Here is a 24,032-nt window from a genome sequence, read left to right as displayed (position 1 = left end):
AACGACGCAACTTATATGTTAAGGTCATGGACTCATGGTCTTAAAATGTAGCTAAGAATATATAAATGAATTTTGGTTTTTAAAAAAAAAATTTTTGAATTAAACATAGACATGCATGCAATGACCGCCATCAACTTAGCAGCACTTAGTGGGGATTTTCAAAATTTTTTATGCAAATAATTAGGTGAGAATTAGGTGAAATTTAGTGAATCAATTTTACAATTTGGTGAATCATAGTTTAAAAGTTATTAACAAATTACGTAAGGCGTAAAGTTAGCAGCACTTGGTCATGAAATTCAAAAAAAAATTCTCCATAATTCAGTGTCAATTTAGTGAATCGAATTTGATCAGTTTCATAATTTGGTGAATCATAGTTTATTAAATAATAACTAAAATAGAAAAATTAACAAACGTGACGTAACGTAAAAAAAGCATTTGTTAATCATGGACACAAACCTCACGAATGAGAATGGCAGAGTTCAACACACCAAAACTGAACCTAAATTCAGATTTTTTCACATTGAACGCACTTAATATAAATGTATACTATGACAATGCGTTCAGTTGACGTTTTTCATTTACAAGATACACTTTGATTTGAAAATTTCCAATGCGAGTTACAACAAAAATGCTATTTTATAATACAAAAAAAGTTTGTTTACATCTTCACTAGCCCAGAACTAACATTCAGTGGAAGTTACCCACAAGAAAGATTTTGTTTTTTTTTTTCGCATGAGTCTTGGACACTGATCTGTCTTGGAACATTTTTGAACTTCCGCAGATGATTACTTCAAAAGTATGATTCACCAAATTCTGAAATTTGGAACATTTATTCAGAAAAAGACCACAAGCATTTTGGTACATAATTCATAATTTGGTGAATCTTAATTCAAGAGTTACATGCGATTTTGTTTTTTTCGCGTGCGTCTTGGAACATTTTTGAACTTCCGCAGATGATTACTTCAAAAGTATGATTCACCAAATTCTGAAATTTGGAACATTTATTCAGAAAAAGACCACAAGCATTTTGGTACATAATTCATAATTTGGTGAACCTTAATTCAAGAGTTACATGCCATTTTGTTTTTTTCGCGTGCGTCTTGGAACATTTTTGAACTTCCGCAGATGATTACTTCAAAAGTATGATTCACCAAATTCTGAAATTTGGAACATTTATTCAGAAAAAGACCACAAGCATTTTGGTACATAATTCATAATTTGGTGAATCTTAATTCAAGAGTTACATGCGATTTTGTTTTTTTCGCGTGCGTCTTGGAACATTTTTGAACTTCCGCAGATGATTACTTCAAAAGTATGATTCACCAAATTCTGAATTTTGGAACATTTATTCAGAAAAAGACCACAAGCATTTTGGTACATAATTCATAATTTGGTGAATCTTAAAGGCTTGGCCACACCGGAGGGTATGCGGTAGCGGTACGGGTAGAGGTAACGGTACTTGTATGAAAAAAATTCCAAACTGACATATCAACGTTCAGATGTGGAATTTTTTTCATACAAATATCGTTACCGCTACCCGTACCGCTACCGCATACCCTCCGGTGTGGCCAAGCCTTCATAGTATACATTTATATTAAGTGCGTTCAATGTGAAAAAATCTGAATTTAGGTTCAGTTTTGGTGTGTTGAACTCTGCCATTCTCATTCGTGAGGTTTGTGTCCATGATTAACAAATGCTTTTTTTACGTTACGTCACGTTTGTTAATTTTTCTATTTTAGTTATTATTTAATAAACTATGATTCACCAAATTATGAAACTGATCAAATTCGATTCACTAAATTGACACTGAATTATGGAGAATTTTTTTCTGAATTTCATGACCAAGTGCTGCTAACTTTACGCCTTACGTAATTTGTTAATAACTTTTAAACTATGATTCACCAAATTGTAAAATTGATTCACTAAATTTCACCTAATTCTCACCTAATTATTTGCATAAAAAATTTTGAAAGTCCCCACTAAGTGCTGCTAAGTTGATGGCGGTCATGCAATGGCCATACGAATGGTTTTGGTTTTTTGTGAAAAATTTTTTTTGAATCCATCACGGATGAAATGGCCATACCACTACGGAGTTTAAAAAAAAAAAACATGAGCACGGCACATTTTTGACAGACAGCTGCCAAAGTGCATGGTATAAAAAGAGAAGGTATGATCATTAGAAAAAACTCTGTATCGAGAACTGTCAAAACTTAAAAATGGCTACTTAAGGTTTTGACAGCTGCCCATTGAAATTGTTGTTGTAAACAAATTTGTCTTGGAAATTGTTGTTGCTTTTGACTTTGCCAAATAATATTATTAAACGTCAAAACCTTACTACCCCATTTTGTAAGATGGCGGCTCTAATGATCATACCTTGCCTTTTTATATCATGGCCAAAGTGTATGTACAGTGGTGTCAAACATTTGGACGGATTTCAAAAATCCCGATGTCGTTTTTTTGCACAAAATCTATATAGATAAACAAAAAACACACCTAATCTCAGATTTTTCCTCGCTAATAAATGCTGCGTTCCTTTGGGAATATTTTTTTACTGCTTAGTACTCAAAACTACTTTGAAGTATGAACTACTTTTGCTATATTGAAAAAATAGTTCAAAGCAGCTTTAAGTAGTAAGCAGTAGATAAATATTCCCAAAGGAACGCTGCTAAAATATGAAATCTACCCCCCTATTCTGGCAAATCTCACAAGTCACAAAAACCTCACAAGACGATCATAATGTAACTCGATTTTGTGAGGATTTATTTCTTACTAGAAAAAATCCAACTTATGAGTTGTGCCTCCTTTAGAGCAGATCACAAATTCGAAAGTTTTTTATGACGCGAAAACCTCACAAAATCAAATTCAGTTGACCTTGTGAGGTTCTCATAACTTGTGAGGTTTGCCAGAATAGAGATGCTAGTTTTGCAATAGGGGTATTCAATTCACGATTCGATGCAAATGGTCTTGTATCGTTGTCGTTGTAAAAGTGCAAAAGTGTAACATTTTCTTAAAATAAAACAACCAAATATACAGACTACAATTTTTTTTACACTTTTACACTTTGGCTATACCCTAACCCTATTGCAAAAATAAAATACAATGGTGCAAAATTTGTCTGTTGTAGTTGTAGTAGTAGAAAAACAAAATTTAGCAATCTTACACCTTTTTGTTGCACCGGATCGTGAATACCCCTAATGTCTCATTTACACGACTGGCAAAATGCCAATTTATCAGTCAAATCGAAGCCATTTTGTTTTCATAATATAAACGCTTTCAATACTGGCCGTTTTTTTACTATCCCATTTGATCCATATAGATTGAACAGTTTTAAATCTGTGCTACTAAACTAATTTTTTCATAAATTGTTTAGAATTTGTTTACAATCGTGAAAACTGACGTTTGGAATGACAAAATGTATTTAACTAGTTTTGCTAGCATAAGTATTTGTATCTCTTTGTAAAACATTAACATATATGAAAAAATGTCTCATGGGAATGTCTCATGGGACATATTTCATCGGACATGTCTCATGGGACTTAACTCATGAGACATGTCCGATGAGACAATATGTCCCATGAGACATTCCCATATGAGACATGTCTCATAAGATATTCCCATGTGAGACATGTCCCATGAGACATGTCTCATGAAGCATTTCTCATGGGACATGTCTCATGGGACTTTACACATGGGACATTTCTCATGACAAATGTCTCATCGGACATGTCTCATCGGACATGTCTCATCGGACATGTCTCATGGTACATGTCTCATGGGACATGTCTCATGGGTACGGTGACCATATTTCTGGCAGCTAAACCCTGGACAAAAATTAGTTTAGGTCATAGTTTTGATATCAATGTAAACATTTCTATGGGTACCTAACATTTTAGTTGAAATCAATTAAGTCGGTTACAAAATAGTCAGAAATACAAAAAACGGTTCTGCTGTTAAAAAATATTTTTTTTTAATCAAAATCGCGAGACCTGTTTTTTAGCTTTTATTTTATATGAGGGCAATTCCATGGTAACTCACGTTACATTCACAAAAATTTCCTATACATAAATAATTTTTTTGTTTGTTAATTTTGATATAAATTGATACGAAATTACTATCCATGAATGGAGCATAACTATTACTTTCATAATTAACAAAAAAAATTTTCTTTATTTTTAGCATTTACTTGGGAGAAATAAAAGTATGATGGTAACTCACGAACTCACGATACAAAAATCGGACAAGAGTTTTTAGAGTCCGAGAGTATGAAGTTTTTCTGCGAAGTTAAGAACCTTTATTTGTTTTTAATGAAGATTCCATACATACAAAATTACAAGCTTTTAATATTAGTGACAAAACCAAACATTTGTTCAATATTTCGAGGAAAAATTTTAAAATATTTAGGTAACTCACGCTACATTATTTTGGTAACTCATGTTACCTGCGATTTGTGGTTCCAAAAGTAAAGAAAAGATGCATTTTCACTTAAGTTTTTTTTAAAATCGAATATTGTGTAACGAAGCTTGCTTATTTTAGCAATCACGAGGGGATATTGTCATCGTCACTATTAGATTCATCTAGTTTTCTGTGGGCTTGTTTTTCCGTCATTTTCATGTGAAATTCTTCTGTAGTTGACAGCTTATGCTTTAAAAATGTTTTAAGATTATTTATACTCCCTGAATTTATCTATGCATAAGGGAACACAACAAAGAATCTTTTCTTGCAACTTGCATTAAGTGTTACCGTTTGTAAAAAATAATTTGCTATTACAAAAAGTAAAAAAAACGGCATAATTTGTTCAAAATTCGTGTCCACTTTTTCATGGAATTACCCATGATTTTGAAATTGTACAGTAGAGTGACAGCAAGAAATCGATTTTCGAAATTTGGTCGGGGGAACCCCATAAAATGTTCCGCCTTTGCAGATTTTTAGATAGCCAAAATTTCAGTTCGATTGGATAAGTCTAAATGGTGCCGACACTCGCTCAAAGTATCAAAAATCTCTGTTTTTTCACTGTTTTTCGCAGAAAATTAGCTTTAGCTTCCAAACAGAGGGGGTTATTTTCACTTTTTATATATTAAATTAAAGGTAGTGTTACACATAACTCAGATGCTAAATTTGTTAAGTTTTACTAAAAAAACAAAATATTGTCATCAATTTAAATTTTCAGTACTCACCTCAAAAAGAGCTGAAGTGCAAACTCGATTTTCGGGTTCCCCCGAAAAAAATTCGACAAAAATTTTTTTCTATGGGAGTTGCGGTCACTCTTTTGTACAGCCTTAAATATATCCTTGAAAGCTCTTAAAAGAAGCTGGTTTCTTTATGAGTATTGTTCATTATTGAGAAAAAAAAAACTTTTTCTGGTGTAGCTTTTCAACCTAACAAAAATAAGCTGAAACTGGGTACTTAATTGACGAACATTTTTTAAAACTATTGCTTTTATCTGAAAAATTAAGGAAACTTTTATTTCCCAACCACTGTATTCTTGTTCCCCATAATAAAAAAATCAGAGAATATACGGGACAAAAACTGGGCAGATTGCAAAATACGGGACGGGAATACGTCCCGGGTTTCTTAACCCTCTGTCGGCACACGGGTGCGAATTTGGCAGGACAAAAATAAAAAAAATTACGATTTTTCAAAAAAGTGGTCACAAAAAAATATCTTTATAAGGGTGAAAATATATTTTTTTGAAATTGTGAATGCAATATTCGAATTCCTCGGAAAATTCTACATCAATTTCATATATTATTCTCTATAAAATATTGAGACCGAAAAAAGTTCTAGTGACATGAAAAAAGTATAAACCAAATTCGCACCCGTGTGCCTATCACGTCACAAAAAAGAGGTGTGCCTACAGAGGGTTAAATCACCGTACTCATGGGACATGTCTCATGGTACATGTCTCATGAGACATGTCTCATGGGACTCACTTATAGTATCAACTTATCTTTCAATCGACACCAATTGTGACCTCTTAGCTCTTACCTTATGAGCTTAGTAACTTACGACGGTCGCCTCTCCGACTATAAAATTTAAAATGACTAAAAAGCAAATGCATAACTATTTTAAATATTATAATAAAGGGGTGCTCTACCTTTACCTGTTTTTGGTAATAGAAAATGAGTAGGTACTAATGCATTATTACTATTTCTAAACAAATGACAATCATTACAATAATTATCAATATTGCATAATTTCAATAACTACTAATTAATGTTTTACTTTCGGTTTTGTTTTTTCTTCAAACCGTTTGTAATAATAGCTTTTTATTGTTACAAAATGCATTTATTACAAAACTGCTTGTTCAAACCGTTTGAAAACCAAGATGCGACAGTGATTAAATAAAACTTGATTTATTCACAGAATAGTAGTCACTTCCATTAAATTGTATGATTAAATAAATAGATTTAGAAGATACATTTACTTGCATTTAACAAAAAAAAAAAAAAAATAATAATTACCCGACTACGAGTGGGAAAAAGTGCCCAATGAGAGCATTGAAAGTATTCTTTCTTTCAATAGTGGTTATGGAAATGCTAGTTTCACCTTAACCTTAGCTGTAGTGATCCGTAAGCTTGGCATTGATCGTTTAGTTATATTCTAACACCGAAGAGTATCTAACGTTATCTTAGCGCGGTTCGCAATTTGAAAATAAAATTGTCGTGGAAACTAATTGATTAGTTTGGTGAATTTAAACATCGCAGTATTAGAGTATTCGTTATGGAACTACAGAACACAGGACCTAACATTGAAGTAAGTTTGCTTCAAATGCTAGCTTGGTTAAAAAAAAACGTTACAAAGTTTTCATATGAAAAATTTTCGAAGTTTGTTTTAATTTTTTTGTAAATCCAGAATCGAATTTATTATGAAAACATGATAAAACTTATCACTTCACTGTTTCACAGTTCGGGAATTGACCCCCAGTTCTAGGAAAAGAAATATGAAAATACAAAATTAAAGTGTCGTTATAACTGCATGTATGGTACATTTTCCAACAGAGTAATTAACTCTCGGGGAGTCTCTATATTCAAGAGAGTGTTTTATTTTAGAAGAAAAATGTTTTTAGTTTATACATTATGTAAAATACTTGATAATTTGTCGTTAGATTTAAATGTATTTTAGTGACTGGTTTATAGATTTTAAATATGGGATTTAATTTTTTGAAATGGAATTATCAATGTGTCATAGATATGGCGAATTAGAATACCCATATCATTAAATATATTAATCTTTTTTTCATTAGGGTGTTCACGCTCGAGTTTTGTGTTAAAAAATCATTTGTTATGAATTTTTACGAATTCAATTACCAAACAGAGTACGAAAATAATTTTTTTTTATTTATCGTTAAAAAATTAAAAAAAAGATGAGTGACAAAAAAAAACGGGTAAAAACTTCTTAAAACATTAAAAACAAATCATGTCCGTGCGTCGAGCCGTAATGGCTACTGTAATGAACCGTTAAGTGAAATTCTAGATTAGAATCCAGCCAATCCCATCTTTTTTGATCTTGCCACAAATTGACAAAGTACCCAAGAATACCCCTTGTCATGAGTATGTGCATCCCATGTCAGACCTTCATATTCGGGATAGATTTGTAAGACCCCTCCATTCCCACGATTACATCGCTTGCAGAAATTGTTGACAGTGCCACCAGACTTTGATTGTTCGTGTAATTACTCCTATTTTTTTTTTGAAGTGTCTGTAGTACCATGTAGCGCGATGGTTAAGCGATAATCTATTAAGTCAGAGGTCTGAGTTCGATAAGGCTGCGTCGTTGTTCGTTCTCGCGTTTTTTTTCCGCAGTGTTGCCGCAACAGCAATAAATTGACGCAGCGCCAGCGCACGAACAGCAATTAGAATAAAGTTATCAACCATTTGTTTCGAAAGTGTCAAAATTGTGTATGGATTAGACAGTTGGTTACAGTTTTACCAGGTTTACCACGAGTTTACACCATTTCATAAACCTTATGTTATTTAAAAAAAATGTTTTTGATTTTTAGAGGGTATTGATTCATCAGATGTCATAAAAAAAGACGTTTAGGTGACATTTGGTTCAGGCCAATCAGAACCTCTAAAAATTCAGAATAAGTGTGCTGCTTTGAATGCGGGGTTTAAGTCATAGTGCGGCATTGAAAAGAAACACATGCAGGCTAACAACTGGATAAAGGTGGCTATTTACTTTCAAGCACGACAATTGCTATATTCCCCGCGTTCAACTCAGGCCACCTGAACTTAAAAGCAAAAACACAATCACGCTTTGCCGTCGATTTTGACAACTGCCAAAAGTTCAACCATACGAAATCTGTGTAACCTCCCACAATGACGCTTTTCTTACGTACGCTTTTTTTGACAAACGTAAGGAAACGTAAGAAAGCGAGCAAAAGTTCAACCAGACTGAACTTTTGCTCGCTTTCTGACATTTATCAGACATAGTTACAGTTACCCACATAATTATTGCGCCAAATGTGAATAAAAAAAAAAAATAAATTATTGCAAAACTAGGTGTGTTTTTTGATTTCTCTTTATAGATGTTGCACATAAAAACGACATCGAGATATTTTAAATCAAAACAATTTACTTATTAAAAACAAAAATAATTTAATGATGTTGTAGACTGAGTTTTACTGGTAAAAACAATTTATTTTGATTGGTTTTGTTTTTATAACTATAGGATTAAAGAATAAACAATTTTCTATGTATTTTTTAAACACATTAATATCCTTCTTCATTTTTCCACAATTAAATCAAGATAAAGACTAGGCCCAATCATTTTGTGAGTGACTGTGTTTTTTTTTATTTGACATCAGATTTTATGTTTCAATCAGCTGTTCGAAGTCAAAGTGACAGAAGCGCGCTTTGAGGATTTCTCAACGTAACGCGATGACGCGTCTGGCAAAGCGTGATTGGGTGCGTTCACGTACGCACAGATACCCTATCCAAGATACCTTTGTATCCGATACGTTTGTGAACACGAATCAGCTGTTCATCAAATCTCCCATAAGATACACGAGAATCCAGAAATTTTTAGGATACCTTTGGATTTTTGAAGTTATACTTCTTATGGGAGGGTGGGTATGAAAATTTACTTTTTGACAAGAATGTCAAAGGGATTATGACGCGATCACCCTGGGTAGCAGGGCTGTCGTTTCACCTTTAGAGTACGCAGTACTTTAGTATTTAAAAATGCAGTACGCCACAGTACGGCAAACATAAAACACACAACACGTAGCAAGTTACATGTTTCATGTGGCAAGTTGCATGTGGCAAGTTGTATGTGGCAAGTTGCATGTGGCAAGTTGCATGTGGCAAGTTGTATGTGGCAAGTTGCGTGTGGCAAGTTGCATGTGGCAAATTGCGTGTGGCAAGTTGCATGTGGCAAGTTACATGTGGCAAGTTGCCAGGGTTGCAAAAAGCTAATATTTCAGCTCAGCTCACAGCTCAGCTCAAATTTGAGCTAGGTACCATAGCTTAGCTCATTTGAGCTGAGCTGAAAGTGAGCGCCCCAACTTCCAACGCCTATATCTCGGAATTTTGAAAAAAATTAAAAAAATTTTTTTGATGCCAAAAGGTAGCGGGGACTCTAACCTACATTTGGGTACAACTTCCATCCCTGTAGGTACACGCGTTCTCAAACCAGGAGAACTTAAAGGTAAAAAAAAAGTTAAGCCCGATTCTGAAAAAAAAGGCATGATGTGGCGGTTTAACATGGAAGGCGATTTTTTAAAAATCTGACAATGTGCAAAGCGTAGGCCCATGACACAAGCTATCATTTGGCATCACTCCCAAAAATTGCTCTCAAGCGGCTTAGCTTCCAGGAGCGTTCAAAGATTCGGGGATTTTTCGAAAAAAAAAATTTACCCCAACTTTTAAACACGATTTTCTCGGAATTTTGAAAAAAATAAAAAAACCGGATTATACCACTTTCGGGTAGCTGAGAATATAAGCTTTCATATGGCACCACTCCCCTGTCTCTAGATCAAAGCCTTGCAACGCCTATATCTCGGAATTTTGAAAAAATGAAAAAAAATTTTTGTTGCCAAAAGGTAGCGGGGACTCTAACCTACATTTGGGTACAACTTCCATCCCTGTAGGTACACGCGTTCTCAAACCAGGAGAACTTAAAGGTAAAAAAAAAGTTAAGCCCGATTCTGAAAAAAAAGGCATGATGTGGCGGTTTAACATGGAAGGCGATTTTTTAAAAATCTGACAATGTGCAAAGCGTAGGCCCATGACACAAGCTATCATTTGGCATCACTCCCAAAAATTGCTCTCAAGCGGCTTAGCTTCCAGGAGCGTTCAAAGATTCGGGGATTTTTCGAAAAAAAAAATTTACCCCAACTTTCAAACACGATTTTCTCGGAATTTTGAAAAAAATCAAAAAACCGGATTATACCACTTTCGGGTAGCTGAGAATATAAGCTTTCATATGGCACCACTCCCCTGTCTCTAGATCAAAGCCTTGCAACGCCTATATCTCGGAATTTTGAAAAAATGAAAAAAAAATTTTTGTTGCCAAAAGGTAGCGGGGACTCTAACCTACATTTGGGTACAACTTCCATCCCTGTAGGTACACGCGTTCTCAAACCAGGAGAACTTAAAGGTAAAAAAAAAGTTAAGCCCGATTCTGAAAAAAAAGGCATGATGTGGCGGTTTAACATGGAAGGCGATTTTTTAAAAATCTGATAATGTGCAAAGTGTAGGCCCATGACACAAGCTATCATTTGGCATCACTCCCAAAAATTGCTCTCAAGCGGCTTAGCTTGAAAAATTTTTTGAAAAAAAAAATTTACCCCAACTTTCAAACGCGATTTTCTCGGAATTTTGAAAAAAGTCGTAAAACCGGATTGTACCTGATTTTTTTATGAATATTTTACTAAAAAAATAGAAATATATTTACTATTAACCCTAGAAAGATAATCTACGTCTGTAAGACGTATGGCGTGTAAAGAACTTTTTTTTTCTAATTCAATTCAAATTTCTGGGTTTTTGTTAAATTGATTTGATTTATTATATCACTTCTTTAAATTAATCTAAGTAATGAGTTAAATAAATATGACAAAAAGTGTTAACATAAGACCAAAAATCTTTTTTAGAATCATACGTCTCTGAGACGTATATTATGATTATCTTTCTAGGGTTAAAAAAACCAAGAGAAAGATCACGAAAAATTATCTGTTTTATTTATAAAAATATCCATGTGTTAAAATAATTCCATTAATAACTAGAACCAAACATCTTGAGCTATGGTGTTTTATAAAAGTTTAAAATATCTTCATATTTCATTATACCTACATACAAAATGTACATGTTAAAGTATAAATATGAATATAATAAATAACAAATTATACCTATACCTACCTAAATAATTAAAAAGTGATGCATAAATTTGCGAAATTAATGTTAAATTAAACAATATCATTTTAATAAAACAAAAAAGTTAGTAGGCAGTTAGTAAATCTACGTATTTCCTGTAACATAGGACAAAACTGCAACACAATAGTTAACATTAAAAAAATATTAGCTAGCTTAATGTTTAAATGATTGTAAATTTTGTATTATTGGTTTGAACAAGTGTGTTGGAGGAATTTCGAACATGTTCAAAACCGCCCCCGAGCATAGCAGTTTGAATCAGATATTTTAAGTAGGTAAACTTGAATGTTCTTATAAAAAGGATAATGAAACTAGCATTTGTGGAAAAATTAAAGAAAATAAAATGGAAATGTAGGTATAACATTATTGAAGATTAAACAAAAAATGCCTGAATCCTTCAAGTTCTACTAGACTGATTTCGATGAGAACTCGATTACGTGGTATAAAAATTAAAGTCAAGCTGCCAGAGGCGTACGTTGAGTTGATATAGAAAAAGAACAAATTATAGCTCTGTTCACTGACGCTGTGCTGGACTGTTCTAGGCAGAAAAGTACAGCTTTTTGCTGTTCATTGAGGTTTTTTCTGTGCTGAACTGTTCTAATTACCTGTTCATTGACAAATCTAGAGCAGTTTAGAACAGGATTTTCTGTTCTTGCTTTTGAGTCAGATCAGGTTAGAACAGATTCGTGAGAAGTGTCAAAATCAAAGCTTTCATTTTTGAAGTTATACTTCTTATGGGAGGGTGGGTATGAAAATTTACTTTTTGACAAGAATGTCAAAGGGATTATGACGCGATCACACTGGGTAGCAGGGCTGTCGTTTCACCTTTAGAGTAGGCAGTACTTTAGTATTTTAAAATGCAGTACGCCGCAGTACGGCAAACATAAAACACACAACACGTTGCAAGTTACATGTTTCATGTGGCAAGTTGCATGTGGCAAGTTGTATATGGCAAGTTGCATGTGGCAAGTTGCATGTGGCAAGTTGTATGTGACAAGTTGCATGTGACAAGTTGCATGTGGCAAGTTGCATGTGGCAAGTTGCATGTGGCAAGTTGTATGTGGCAAGTTGCATGTGGCAAGTTGCATGTGGCAAGTTGCATGTGGCAAGCTGCATGTGGCAAGTTGCGTGTGGCAAGTTACATGTAGCAAGTTACATGTGGCAAGTTGCATGTGACAAGTTGCATGTGGTAATTTCCATGTGGCAAGTTGCCAGGGTTGCAAAAAGCTCACATTTCAGGTACCATAGCTCAGATCATTTGAGCTGAGCTGAAAGTGAGCGCCCCAACTTCCAACGCCTATATCTCGGAATTTTGAAGAAAATGAAAAAAAATTTTTTGATGCCAAAAGGTAGCGGGGACTCTAACCTACATTTGAGTACAACTCTCATGCCTGTAGGTCCACGCGTTCTCAAACCGGGAGAACTTAAAAGTAAAAAAAAAAAAATAGGCACGATTCTGATAAAATAGGCATGATGTGGCGGTTTAACATGGAAGGCATTTTTTTTTTTAAATCTGACAATGTGCAAAGCGTAGGCCCATGACACAAGCTATCATTTGGCATCACTCCCAAAAATTGCTCTCAAGCGGTTTAGCTTCCAGGAGCGTTCAAAGATTCGGGGATTTTTCGAAAAAAAATTTTACCCCAACTTTCAAACGCGATTTTCTCGGAATTTTGAAAAAAATCGAAAAACCGGATTATACCACTATCGGGTTGCTGAGAATATAAGCTTTCATATGGCACCACTCCCCTGTCTCTAGATCAAAGCGTTCCAACGCCAACGCCTAAATCGCTGAATTTTAAAGAAAATGAAAATAAAATTTTTGATGCCAAAAGGTAGCGGGGATTCTAACCTACATTTGGGTACAACTCCCATCCCTGTAGGTCCCCGCGTTCTCAAACCGGGAAAACTTAAAAGTAAATAAAAAATAGGCACGATTCTGAAAAAATAGGCATGATGTGGCGGTTTAACATGGAAGGCGGTTTTTTAAAAATCTGACAATGTGCAAAGCGTAGGCCCATGACACAAGCTATCATTTGGCATCACTCCCAAAAATTGCTGTCAAGCGGTTTAGCTTCCAGAAGCGTTCAAAGATTCGGGGATTTTTCGAAAAAAAAAAATTTACCCCAACTTTCAAACGCGATTTTCTCGGAATTTTGAAAAAAGTCGAAAAACCGGATTGTACCGGAATTTTTTTTTATGATAAAAAAAGAAATATTTTACTAAAAAAATAGGAATATATTTACTATTAAAAAAACCAAGAGAAAAGATCACGAAAAATTATCTGTTTATTTATAAAAATATCCATGTGTTAAAATAATTCCATTAATAACTAGAACCAAACATCTTAAGCTATGGTGTTTTATAAAAGTTTAAAATATCTTCATATTTCATTATACTTTCCAAATAAAAATCAATGTATCCTCTCACCTATCACAGCTCAGCTCACCCAACATCAGCTCAACCCTGCAAGTTCCATATTGCTACTATTAGTGCTGAAGCACACACAATTCTCATAAAATTACCATATTTCACATTTTATGCGCAATTCATTTACTTTCGTTAAGCATTTACCGTACGTTCTGAACCGCACAACATGAGTTAATTTCTCAGAATAAATTGAAAACTACATGGACGCAAGGAGGATGAAAGAATTAATTTATTGTTCACTTGATAAAAATGTAAAAAAACGAAGAGTGGATTAATTAATTTAATAATAGAAATTAAAAATATCAAATGAAAATCATTTACATACATATACTGAATGAGAAGTATAACTTCAGTCGCGTGTACATGTGTACACACACTCTTTTTTTTTTGATTGTCAACACATGTTTACGATCAGCTGAGATTTTATATGGGATTACAACAACACAAAGGTAATCGGATACCCTTGGATCGGTACGTGAACGCACCCATTGTGTTTCTGCTTTAAGATCTGAATTTTCAGAGGCTCTGATTGGTCAGATGTTAGGTGGCATTTAGTTACGTTTTTTTGACATTTAGTTACGATTTTCAGGTGGAAATTTTGTATCTGAAAATTCAGATGGGTGTGTTTGTGTTGGTGAAGTTGGTAAACGTGCCAAATGTGCTACACACCAAAATTGAACTTTGCTATTTTAATACAAGTTATAAATGGATTTGTTTATATTTCTTTTGTGTTTGGGCATTTGTTGCGGTATTGTTCTTATTTGTTGATATGATATTACAATGCATATATAATTAATATATTATTGTGTTCTTCTTCCGCATGTTTATGGGAACTAAATCAAAACTAAGCATACATAAGTTGATAGCAGAAAGGAATTTTATGAATCAAAAAAATAATTTTTACAAATACTGAAGTGATCTCACTGAAAATATTAATAAATACATAACTCTTTTTTTACAATCACTCGAAATATTTTTATTATCCTAGAAAAATAAATGTTCTTTTTTTAAAGTCAATCAAAGTAAAGAAAAAAAGTAGATTCTTGGTAAATGCGTCATCTGAAATTCAGATGATTTTTTGCGTTCAAGCCTAGTACGCTGCTCAGCAAATTTTAGCCAAGATAAAATTCCTATACAAGTTATCGATAATTTGTATGGGATCCATTTTAGCTCAGCTAAAGTTTTTCGATAATTGGTATGGGAGCTAAAATTTAGCGCGAGCAGCGTACCAGGCTTCAACGTCAAAAAAATCTGATCTTAAGTTCAGATGATGCTTTGAACCCGGCCATTGTAGTCTTCTTCTTCTTCTTCTTCCTTTTTTCTCGGCGCTGTTATGATCTCGATGTCGAGGGGATCATAACTATCCCACGTTACTGCTTCACACTAGTGATCCGCTTGTGGGGTTCGCCGGGTTGACCTCAGAAATCGGCGGCAAGCCTCCCGGTTTTGTATTGTTCCATTTCTAAGGCCAACTGAATGCTGGTGTTTTTGCATTTGCTTGTACCAGGAGTTTTTAGGCCTACCTTTCTTTTTATTTCGTGTTGGAACGTTGTATGATATTGCTTTTTTGACGGGGTTCTCAGGATCTCTCCTTTGAACATGGCAATACCAACTGAGTCGGTCGTGTTCAATTTTTTGGGAGATGGTGTTTTTAACATGAAGGCTTCCTCGGATCTTCGTACTTCTAATTCTATCAAGCTTTGTTACTCCTGCTGTCATACGAAGCATCTTCATCTCAGCTGCCGTTAACTTACTCTCATACTTTTTGTACATTGTCCAACATAGTGAATTGATGTGAGTGCTGGACGCACAACTGCGGTGTAGAGCCTTCCTTTCAGCTTAGGGGGCATTTTTCGATCACAGAAGATAGCAGAATTTTCCCGCCACTTCATCCACCCAACGCTTACGCGATGATTGATATCGTCATCACAAGTACCTTCGTTATTTATCATAGACCCCAGATATTTAAACTTTTCACACTTGGGAAGCACTACACCATTCAAATAAATGTCAGGAATAGGCCTGTGTGGATCAGAAAATGGGCAGCATAGGTATTCTGTCTTTCTCGCGCTTATGCGGTACCCATTACCTTCTAGAACATCCACCCATACATCAAGTGCTCGTTGCAGGGATATCGGGTCTTCACTTATGATGGCTCCATCGTCAGCAAAGAATAACTGATGCACTTTTGGGTCCGTCACTTTGCCTTCAAGCAGGTAATCAAGAACGGTAATAAAGAGCAGAGGACTCAAGACGCTTCCCTGGTGAACCCGGCCATTGTAGTACTTCTTTAAATCTTGTGTTTTAACACTTGTAGATATAAACGCGCCTAGTATCTGTAAATCATTGTGGAAACTATTACTGAATTTAATTTACTCAATTAGGTATACTAATCGATTGTTTTAGCTCATGTTATATGTAATAAATTCAAAAAGGATAAACTCCAGTTTTACCTAAACAAGTTACCATGTTCATTATGTGCATTAATACCATTGTCTATTATAATTTTGAAATACTCCATTTTGCGGTTTGACCTTAAAATCGCGACTTGTGGACATGACATTTTTGTAGACTTTTGAGGAAGTTGTAGAATTCCAAAACGATGATATTGGCAAACAAATTTTGTTAGAATTCATTCCGAGGTTTACCCCTTTTTTCGCCTTATTTGACTGTACTATTAATGTTTTCCAAAATATTTGCTCCTCTAATATCATTTTGTCAAAATAAAATAATTTTTTAAGTATTAATTAATAGCTCGGTAAGTGAGATACCTCGTCTTTAAGACCAAATTTCACTCAATCTTAAATTTTGAATTAAAAATCAATACCTACACAAAAGTGCAATTCATCAAATAACTCTATAGATATAAACTTTAGCAGTCCATTTTACGATTAAAAATAAAAAATATTACACATGAGACCAAATCCACATTGCAATAGTGGTTTCTGCACCGCTGTGCTGTGTTAATTTATTTAAAAATAAATATTTATCGATATTAAGGAACATTAAACACCATAACAAAAATAATTCTTGCGATTGTGATTGTCATATTTTTCTTACAGAATAACTCGATAAATCCCGCCAAAACCAATTGTCTAGAATTTTTCTCCTTAAGCAGAAACACTTATTTGAATAAACTAAGCATAAAGATTTTCCTACAATGCTGCTCACTTCATATTATGTTATTGGTTTTGAATTAAAAGGGGGAAAAACTTAACCAATATAATAATTCTGATGTTGACGGAAAATCAGACAACCTGTTTGTTCTACTGGTCGTATTGTGTAAATTACAATTTTATTTAATTGATTTAATCCACAAGTAAAAAAATTCTGTATCTGTACAACAAATAACATTACAATTGCAAAAAAAAGTAATGACGGTAACATTTTAAACGTGGGTAGTTATGACATATGCAAGTAAAAAACCCCATGTATGTTAATTTAGAAGAAAAAACAAAAAATTATGACAACTTTTGAGTGAATAATTTTATCTATTTATTTTTATCCAGGTGTCGTGCAGGGTATAAAATTAGTACTCTAACAATTTTAATGCTGTTGTAAATAATTTTTGTTTTATATTGTGCATTATTATTTTTTTTTTTATTATTATTTGATTTTTGAACTGAGTAAATGTTTTGTGTCATTTAAAACTTATTATTAAAAATGTATAGGTAATGTTTACCTATATTTTTTGTGCATTCTAAAAAAAACTACATATTATGTAGGTATTTATTATTAACTAATAGGTACAGGGTACTCATATAACTGTTCGTTTTATCATTTGTGTTCATTGTTCCATTTTAATACAGGAAAGATAGATTTATTTGTTCAAAGAGACTTGTTGAAAATTTGAAAAAAAAAAAAAAAAAAAAATAGTATTAGAAAATCTTGATTTCTGGCTTTCGGAATGCAAGAACCAGCTTATTGCAATCACATTCTTCTGACAATAGATTGCGTGTAATAGAATAACACTGGAGATATCTTAATAATATAAACAGATTTAACTTGAAAAATATTTATTTCAAAAACCGTTACAAATTGTTATGTTGAAAAAAATTATCTTTCATTAACCCCAAAATAAGTCAAAAATGGTTCTGTTTCGTATTTTTCAATGGTAGTAGATCAGAAACCTTTAAAAAAATGGAGTTTTTAAAATAAAAATAATTACACTCCATAATGAACCCAAAGTTTTTAATTCAAATTTGTTATACCCAAGGTCAAAAGTTTTAATGTAGTATGTTTAATTGTTCAGATACATTAAAGTTCACAAAATTCAAAAATTAACTGAAATTACCCCTCTTAATTTTAATCACAATTATTCTTTATTACCTAAATGTTTTAAAATAATATGATTGCATGCACCTAAATTTTCTATCGTGATCAGCCATCTTTTTTTCCATTATTTGTTGCATATCTTCCCGTTTCTGCTTAAATCTCGTAAGTACATTTTTTTAAAGATTTGTTTTTTCTTTTAAACATTGCTCTAAAACTTACAGAAAGAATAGATACAAGGGTTTTAGTTTAGAAACAACTCAATCAATATGTCTTAAACATGATTTCCTTTTGTTCAATTCATATTTTTAATTTCAAGAAAAATGTATATTTCTTTTAAGAACTGAGCAAAATTAGCTGTAGGTACGTGGTTCACGCAGAAACGGGAAAAAAGAAAAGCAGCCAATATAAAATCAAGTATACGCCACAGTGCATGTGAACAACGTGCAAATAATGTGAATAACAACTTTGGCGTGGGATGCCAATCTAATCTAATTTGATCTAATATCTAATCGAAATTAAATAAATGCTTGCACTCAATAATTGAAATAAACTATCAACTTCTTTCTATACCAAAACAGTCGAAGCAAATAACTCTCTACAAAAAGTGTTAAATACAATATATCAAAATGTTGCTTTGTTTACGAGATATGTTAAAAAAAAACCCTTATATTCAATTTTAACCCTCTTATTTAATCGCACTCCACGGTTTTATCTTCTTTTATAACCCATTGAACGATTCTTAGTTAATTTTAACATCCTTATCCTTTTTAATAGCTCCAAAAAATTTGTGTTTTTAAAGTTTTAATATTCTTTGTAATTTTTTCTTCAAGAGCAAATGTTATAAATTTTATTTTACGAAAGATGATTAACTCAGTATTTTTATAATACCATAAAATACTCTCTTTACAGGCGCCTGAAAAGGATAAAAACAATAAAACTGATGAATCAGAAAGACCAAATTGGTCCAATGGACTTGAATTTCTAATGTCCTGCATTTCAATGTCCGTTGGATTGGGAAATGTATGGCGATTTCCTTTTACTGCTTACGAAAATGGAGGTGGAGCTTTTTTGATACCCTACATTGTTGTTCTTATACTAATTGGTAAAATTAAATAACCATGAAACCTTTAATTAAATACAACTAACATTTATAACTTTTATATTAAAGGAAAACCAATGTACTATTTGGAAATGATTTTGGGTCAATTTACAAGTAGAAGTTCAGTCAAGCTTTGGTCTGTTTGTCCAGCTTTTATTGGTATGAATGATTGATAAAGTTCAAACTTCTATTTAACTAAATGATTTATTGAAATGTTTTTACAGGTGTTGGAATGGGACAAGCTTTTGCAACAATTTGCATTATTACATATTACTCATCTTTGCTAGCTCTGACACTATATTATTTTATAGTATCTTTTCAAGCTGTTTTGCCATGGACTTATTGTAGAGATGAATGGGGTCCACTTTGTGTTGCATCAAATGGAAGTTCCCATAACTCTTCTGATGTCACCGGTCAGCTGCAGACCAGTTCAGAGATGTACTTTTTGTGAGTCATAAACTATAATGTTAATTTGTTCAGCTGTTTATACAAGTTGTATATATCATTTACAGGAAAAACGTATTGAACGAGAAAAATGATATCACTGACGGAGTTGGATATCCAAATCTAGATCTTACAGGAACGCTCTTTGCATCATGGGTTGTCATATTCCTTGTTATAGCGAAAGGTGTGAAAAGTTCTGGAAAAGCTGCTTACTTTTTAGCACTTTTCCCTTACGTGGTTCTTATTGCTTTGCTTATAAGAGCTGTAACGCTAGATGGCGCTATAGATGGAATTATTTTCTTTTTGAAGCCAAACTGGTCTGAATTGGCTAATCCAACGGTAACAATTCTTTTTAAAATTTGGTCCAATTTTATATCATCAATTTTCGAAAATACTTTTTAGGTATGGAAAGAAGCTGTTGTTCAGTGTTTTTTCTCATTAGCTGTTGGCCTTGGACCAATTGTTATGTTTTCATCTTACAATAAATTTAACTATGGAATTTATAGGTAAAACGCTATTCCACATCTTCTCGTAAATCCTGTTTTGTATTAATTTTTTTCATACAATTTAGAGATGCTATGATTGTAACTACATTGGACACTTTTACAAGTCTGCTAGCAGGAATAACAATATTTGGAATTCTAGGCAATCTAGCACATAATTTGAAAGTGGAAAATATTTCTGAAGTTGTACGTGGTGGAACTGGCTTAGCATTTATATCATATCCTGATGCTATTGCTAAATTTCAGTTTATACCTCAGGTAAGTCTGCAAAATTTTATACTTTCCACAATGTTTTTGACTACAAAATGTACCTACTACACGTTGTAAACGCATTGTATTTCTTTGATGGAACGACGTGGTTTACACTGTTTCCTTTTTAATGGTGTCTGCCATAAAACAATTTTTTTACTTGCGATATAACAACAAGTTATCCATTCGTAAAAAAAAAAGTTGTGATAACAATTTTCCATGATATTACGATGATAGAGAATGCAAAAATCGTTATTAACGGTACCTCCAATAGAACGGTTTATTTTTTAATCTGATTTTCTCCCAACGAAATTTTTTAAGCAAAAGCAATTTTATAATTTTTATATTAATCAAAAATTAAATAAGAAAAAAAAATTTTTGGATTTAAATACAAAAATTAAAAAAAAAAATTTTTTTTGAAAAATCGAATTTTCGAAAACGAGACATTGAATTTTTTTTGAAATTTTGGTTTAAAGTGGTGATTAATAGTTTCTGCTAAATTGCATACCAACTTTATTTTAAAACATTTTTTTTTTTCAAAATATTTTTATAAAAAATTAGTTAAAAAAAACGACTCTTACGATTTTGAAGTGTTTCTTACAAAAATCCATAAAAGAAATTAAACTGTATACTTTTTTTGGAGCTCGTTTTCAGTAAAAGAGTTTTTTTTTTCAAAAAATTTTATTTTCATATAAATTTACAAAAGTACGTGCAACCCAGTCGTGCATTTTATTTAAAATCTGCCCAAACAAATTACTCAATTTCAACGAAATTCAAACAAAAGTACTTATACAGTTTTTATATAAATCAAAAATAAAATGTTGAAAAAAACTAATTTTTGGATTTTTAAAAAAATTGTAATTTTTGGATTTAAAAAAAATTGATAATTTTGTTTGAAAAACGGAATTTTCAAAAATGTTTTAGATGTTGATTAATAATTTCAAACCAGCATTGTTTTAAAAATTTTTTTTTCAAAAAGTTACTTATAATTTTCTAGAAATACATCTTTATTTATTTTGGAGCTCAATTTCATTTAAAGAGTTGTTTTTTATTTGAAGAACGAATTTTGTGTTTTTTTTCTAAATTTAACAAATTTGTAAAATAAATCTTAAACATTTTAGCGAGTACGTGCAACCCAGAGTGCATTTTATTTTAATACGCTCTAAAATTTCCTATTTTTATATTTGAATCTTTTATAATACGAATATCACTTATTTAGAATGTTTTTTTATTTTGTTCAATTTCAGTTATTTGCGGTATTATTTTTCTTCATGTTATTCGTTCTTGGAGTGGGTTCCATTGTAGCATTGCAAAGTACAATAGTTACAATAATTTGCGATCGATTTACTTCACTTAAATTCGCTTATGTGGCTTTTGTTACTTGTTTCTTGGGCTTTTTATGCAGCATTGTATACGTGACACCAGTAAGTATTTTATTACAAAAAGGATTCATCAGGTTCAATGAAAGAATTCTGAACTTATGTTCAGAATTTAAGAGGCTGAGCTATCGTTTAAGGTAGATAAGTGACGAGAAAATTTTGTATAAAATACAAAAAATTTGCCTAAAATAAAATGGTACACATACGCTACAGTGACCGGTTCGTTTTAAATTTTGAATACTTACATTTTTTATTGAAAAAAGGAACTCAAATTATTTTCGTTTTTTTTGGATTAGGTTGCTTAATTTGAATTTGATTTGAAAGTCTATAAATGTAATTTTAAAATATTCGCTCAATGGCTTCTATAAAATTTATTTTATTGAAATCGAATAAGTCGTTTACGAGAAAGTCCAAAATCAGGAAAACGATTCTATGTCAGATACCGCTAATACCATACAAAAATTTGTATTTTGAATTCGTTCTTAATTTTTATAATAGAAATCCAAGCCTCTTCAAGACTTGAACTTGATATAAGATTCAGCATGTGTAAGGCTAGCATTTAAATTATATAATATATATATAATATATAATTTATTTTATTCTAGGGAGGACAATGGATATTAAATTTGGTAGATTTCTTTGGAGGAACATTTGTAGTTTTCGCTTTGGCTATTTTCGAAATGATCGGCATTGCTTGGATTTACGGTAGGTCTAAATATTTGATTTTTGTTCTTTTTAATTTTTTTTTTTTTGTCTAAAAAGGATTGCAAAATTTGTGTGATGATGTTGAGTTTATGATGAATAAGAAAGTCACAATGTATTGGCGTTTATGTTGGACAGTCTTTACCCCAGGACTTATGATAATAATTTTTATTTATTCAATGGCTACCATCGAACCACTTAAATATAGTGGCCTGGAATATCCTGATTCTGCCACAAGTAAGAATCATATTTAATATCTTTCCTGTAGCTAGTTAAATAATTTTTTTTATAAAGTTGCTGGATGGACAATATTAGCAATTGGTTTTGCTCAATTCCCCTTATGGTTTATATGGGTTGCATCTAATCATCGAGCGAGTAATCCCTGGCTGGTAACAATAATAATAATTTTTTTTTTTTTGTAATTTGAACTATAAGTCGTTTATTATTTCCACTTAATTAATTTAGACCTTGAGGACGATAATGAAACCTACAGATGATTGGGGACCACTTGATCCAGAAGTTCGAACAAGTTGGATTCTTTTTAAATACGATTTGGCTGAACAGAGAAGAAAAAACAACGAGAACAATAAAATCAGTTTCTTTTGGCAAAAATTAAATAATCTATTAGGTTAGTTACTAAGTATTTCATTTGTAAGACTGATGATTTTAATTTTTAACTAATTGCTTTAATTATTGTATATAAAATTGTATTGTATATGAATTTTAACTATTTTTTTTTAAGTAAATTTAATGTATATGTAAAATTTAATCAATACTTCATTGATTTGTATTAAAAAAAATCCTTTTAAACTATCTTCCAGCTGTAACGAACGAGCGTAACCCAAACTATCAACAACAATAAAATTTGAACTTATAATTTTCTCAATTTTTATTTAAACTTTCAGTTTAATTTTAATTGTATAAATGGATCATTGACTCATTGTTCTAACCTAAACTTGGAAATCTATTACATTTTTATTACATATTGCAATTATTGTACTCATATGTATTAAATATTATTTGTTCTTTCAGAGTAAATTTAAAACTGTAAATTATGTTTTAAGCTTGTTAAAGTTTATTCTTAGTCAAACCATCGAGATGTAAAGAACCAAATTTTATAAAGTCAACCAAGTCTTTTTTTTTTATTTCGAACATCACAATAAACTTATTACTAAGACATTCGTAAACTCTTGGAGCTCTTGTGGCTAGAAAGAGAAATTGTTTTTTGCCTTTTAAACGCATATCCAAAACGCGTCCAAAACGCATCTGAAACGCGTCCGAAACACGTCAAAGACGTCTCCGAAACGCGCCCAAAACGCATCTGAAACTCGTCCAAAACGCGTCTGAAACGCGTCTGAAAAGCATCTGAAACGCGTCCGAAACGCTTACAAAACGCGTCCAAAACGCGTCCACCTTGTTTTTACGTGTTTCGGACGCGTTTTTGAAGCGATTTGGAGGCGTTTTTGACGCATTTCAGACGTGTTTTAGATGCGTTTCGGACGCGTTTCAGACGCGTAGTTTTGTTTTTATGGGATTTTGAATTTTGCAAAGTTTGACCCCGAAAAGAGGCTGTTTAACCGAG

The 24,032-nt window shown here is 32.4% G+C and overlaps 1 protein-coding gene across 1 annotated transcript; it reads left to right on the top strand.

Annotated features, from left to right (window-relative positions):
* The first annotated feature begins 6,583 nt into the window (after nt 1–6,583).
* Nucleotides 6,584–23,559, top strand: LOC129911324 (sodium-dependent nutrient amino acid transporter 1). Its single transcript, XM_055989081.1, has 13 exons — nt 6,584–6,753; nt 18,984–19,176; nt 19,243–19,332; nt 19,398–19,620; nt 19,686–19,956; nt 20,020–20,123; nt 20,189–20,378; nt 21,617–21,793; nt 22,354–22,453; nt 22,511–22,687; nt 22,745–22,839; nt 22,916–23,078; nt 23,272–23,559. The coding sequence occupies exons 1-13, from the start codon at nt 6,721–6,723 to the stop codon at nt 23,310–23,312; spliced, it is 1,857 nt and encodes a 618-aa protein (XP_055845056.1). The 5' UTR covers nt 6,584–6,720; the 3' UTR covers nt 23,313–23,559.
* Nucleotides 23,560–24,032: the final 473 nt, after the last annotated feature.

The sequence above is a fragment of the Episyrphus balteatus genome, chromosome 2, assembly GCF_945859705.1.
Source record: "Episyrphus balteatus chromosome 2, idEpiBalt1.1, whole genome shotgun sequence".
NCBI classification, from domain to species: Eukaryota; Metazoa; Arthropoda; class Insecta; order Diptera; family Syrphidae; genus Episyrphus; species Episyrphus balteatus.
This window is presented reverse-complemented; position numbering and strand designations above follow the sequence as displayed.

Coding starts and splice junctions, on each gene's coding strand:
- LOC129911324 (XM_055989081.1), top strand. CDS start 6,721: ATGGAACTACAGAACACAGGACCTAACATTGAA. Junction 19,957..20,019: donor CTGAATTGGCTAATCCAACG/GTAACAATTCTT, acceptor AATACTTTTTAG/GTATGGAAAGAAGCTGTTGT. Junction 22,688..22,744: donor ATATCCTGATTCTGCCACAA/GTAAGAATCATA, acceptor TTTTTTATAAAG/TTGCTGGATGGACAATATTA.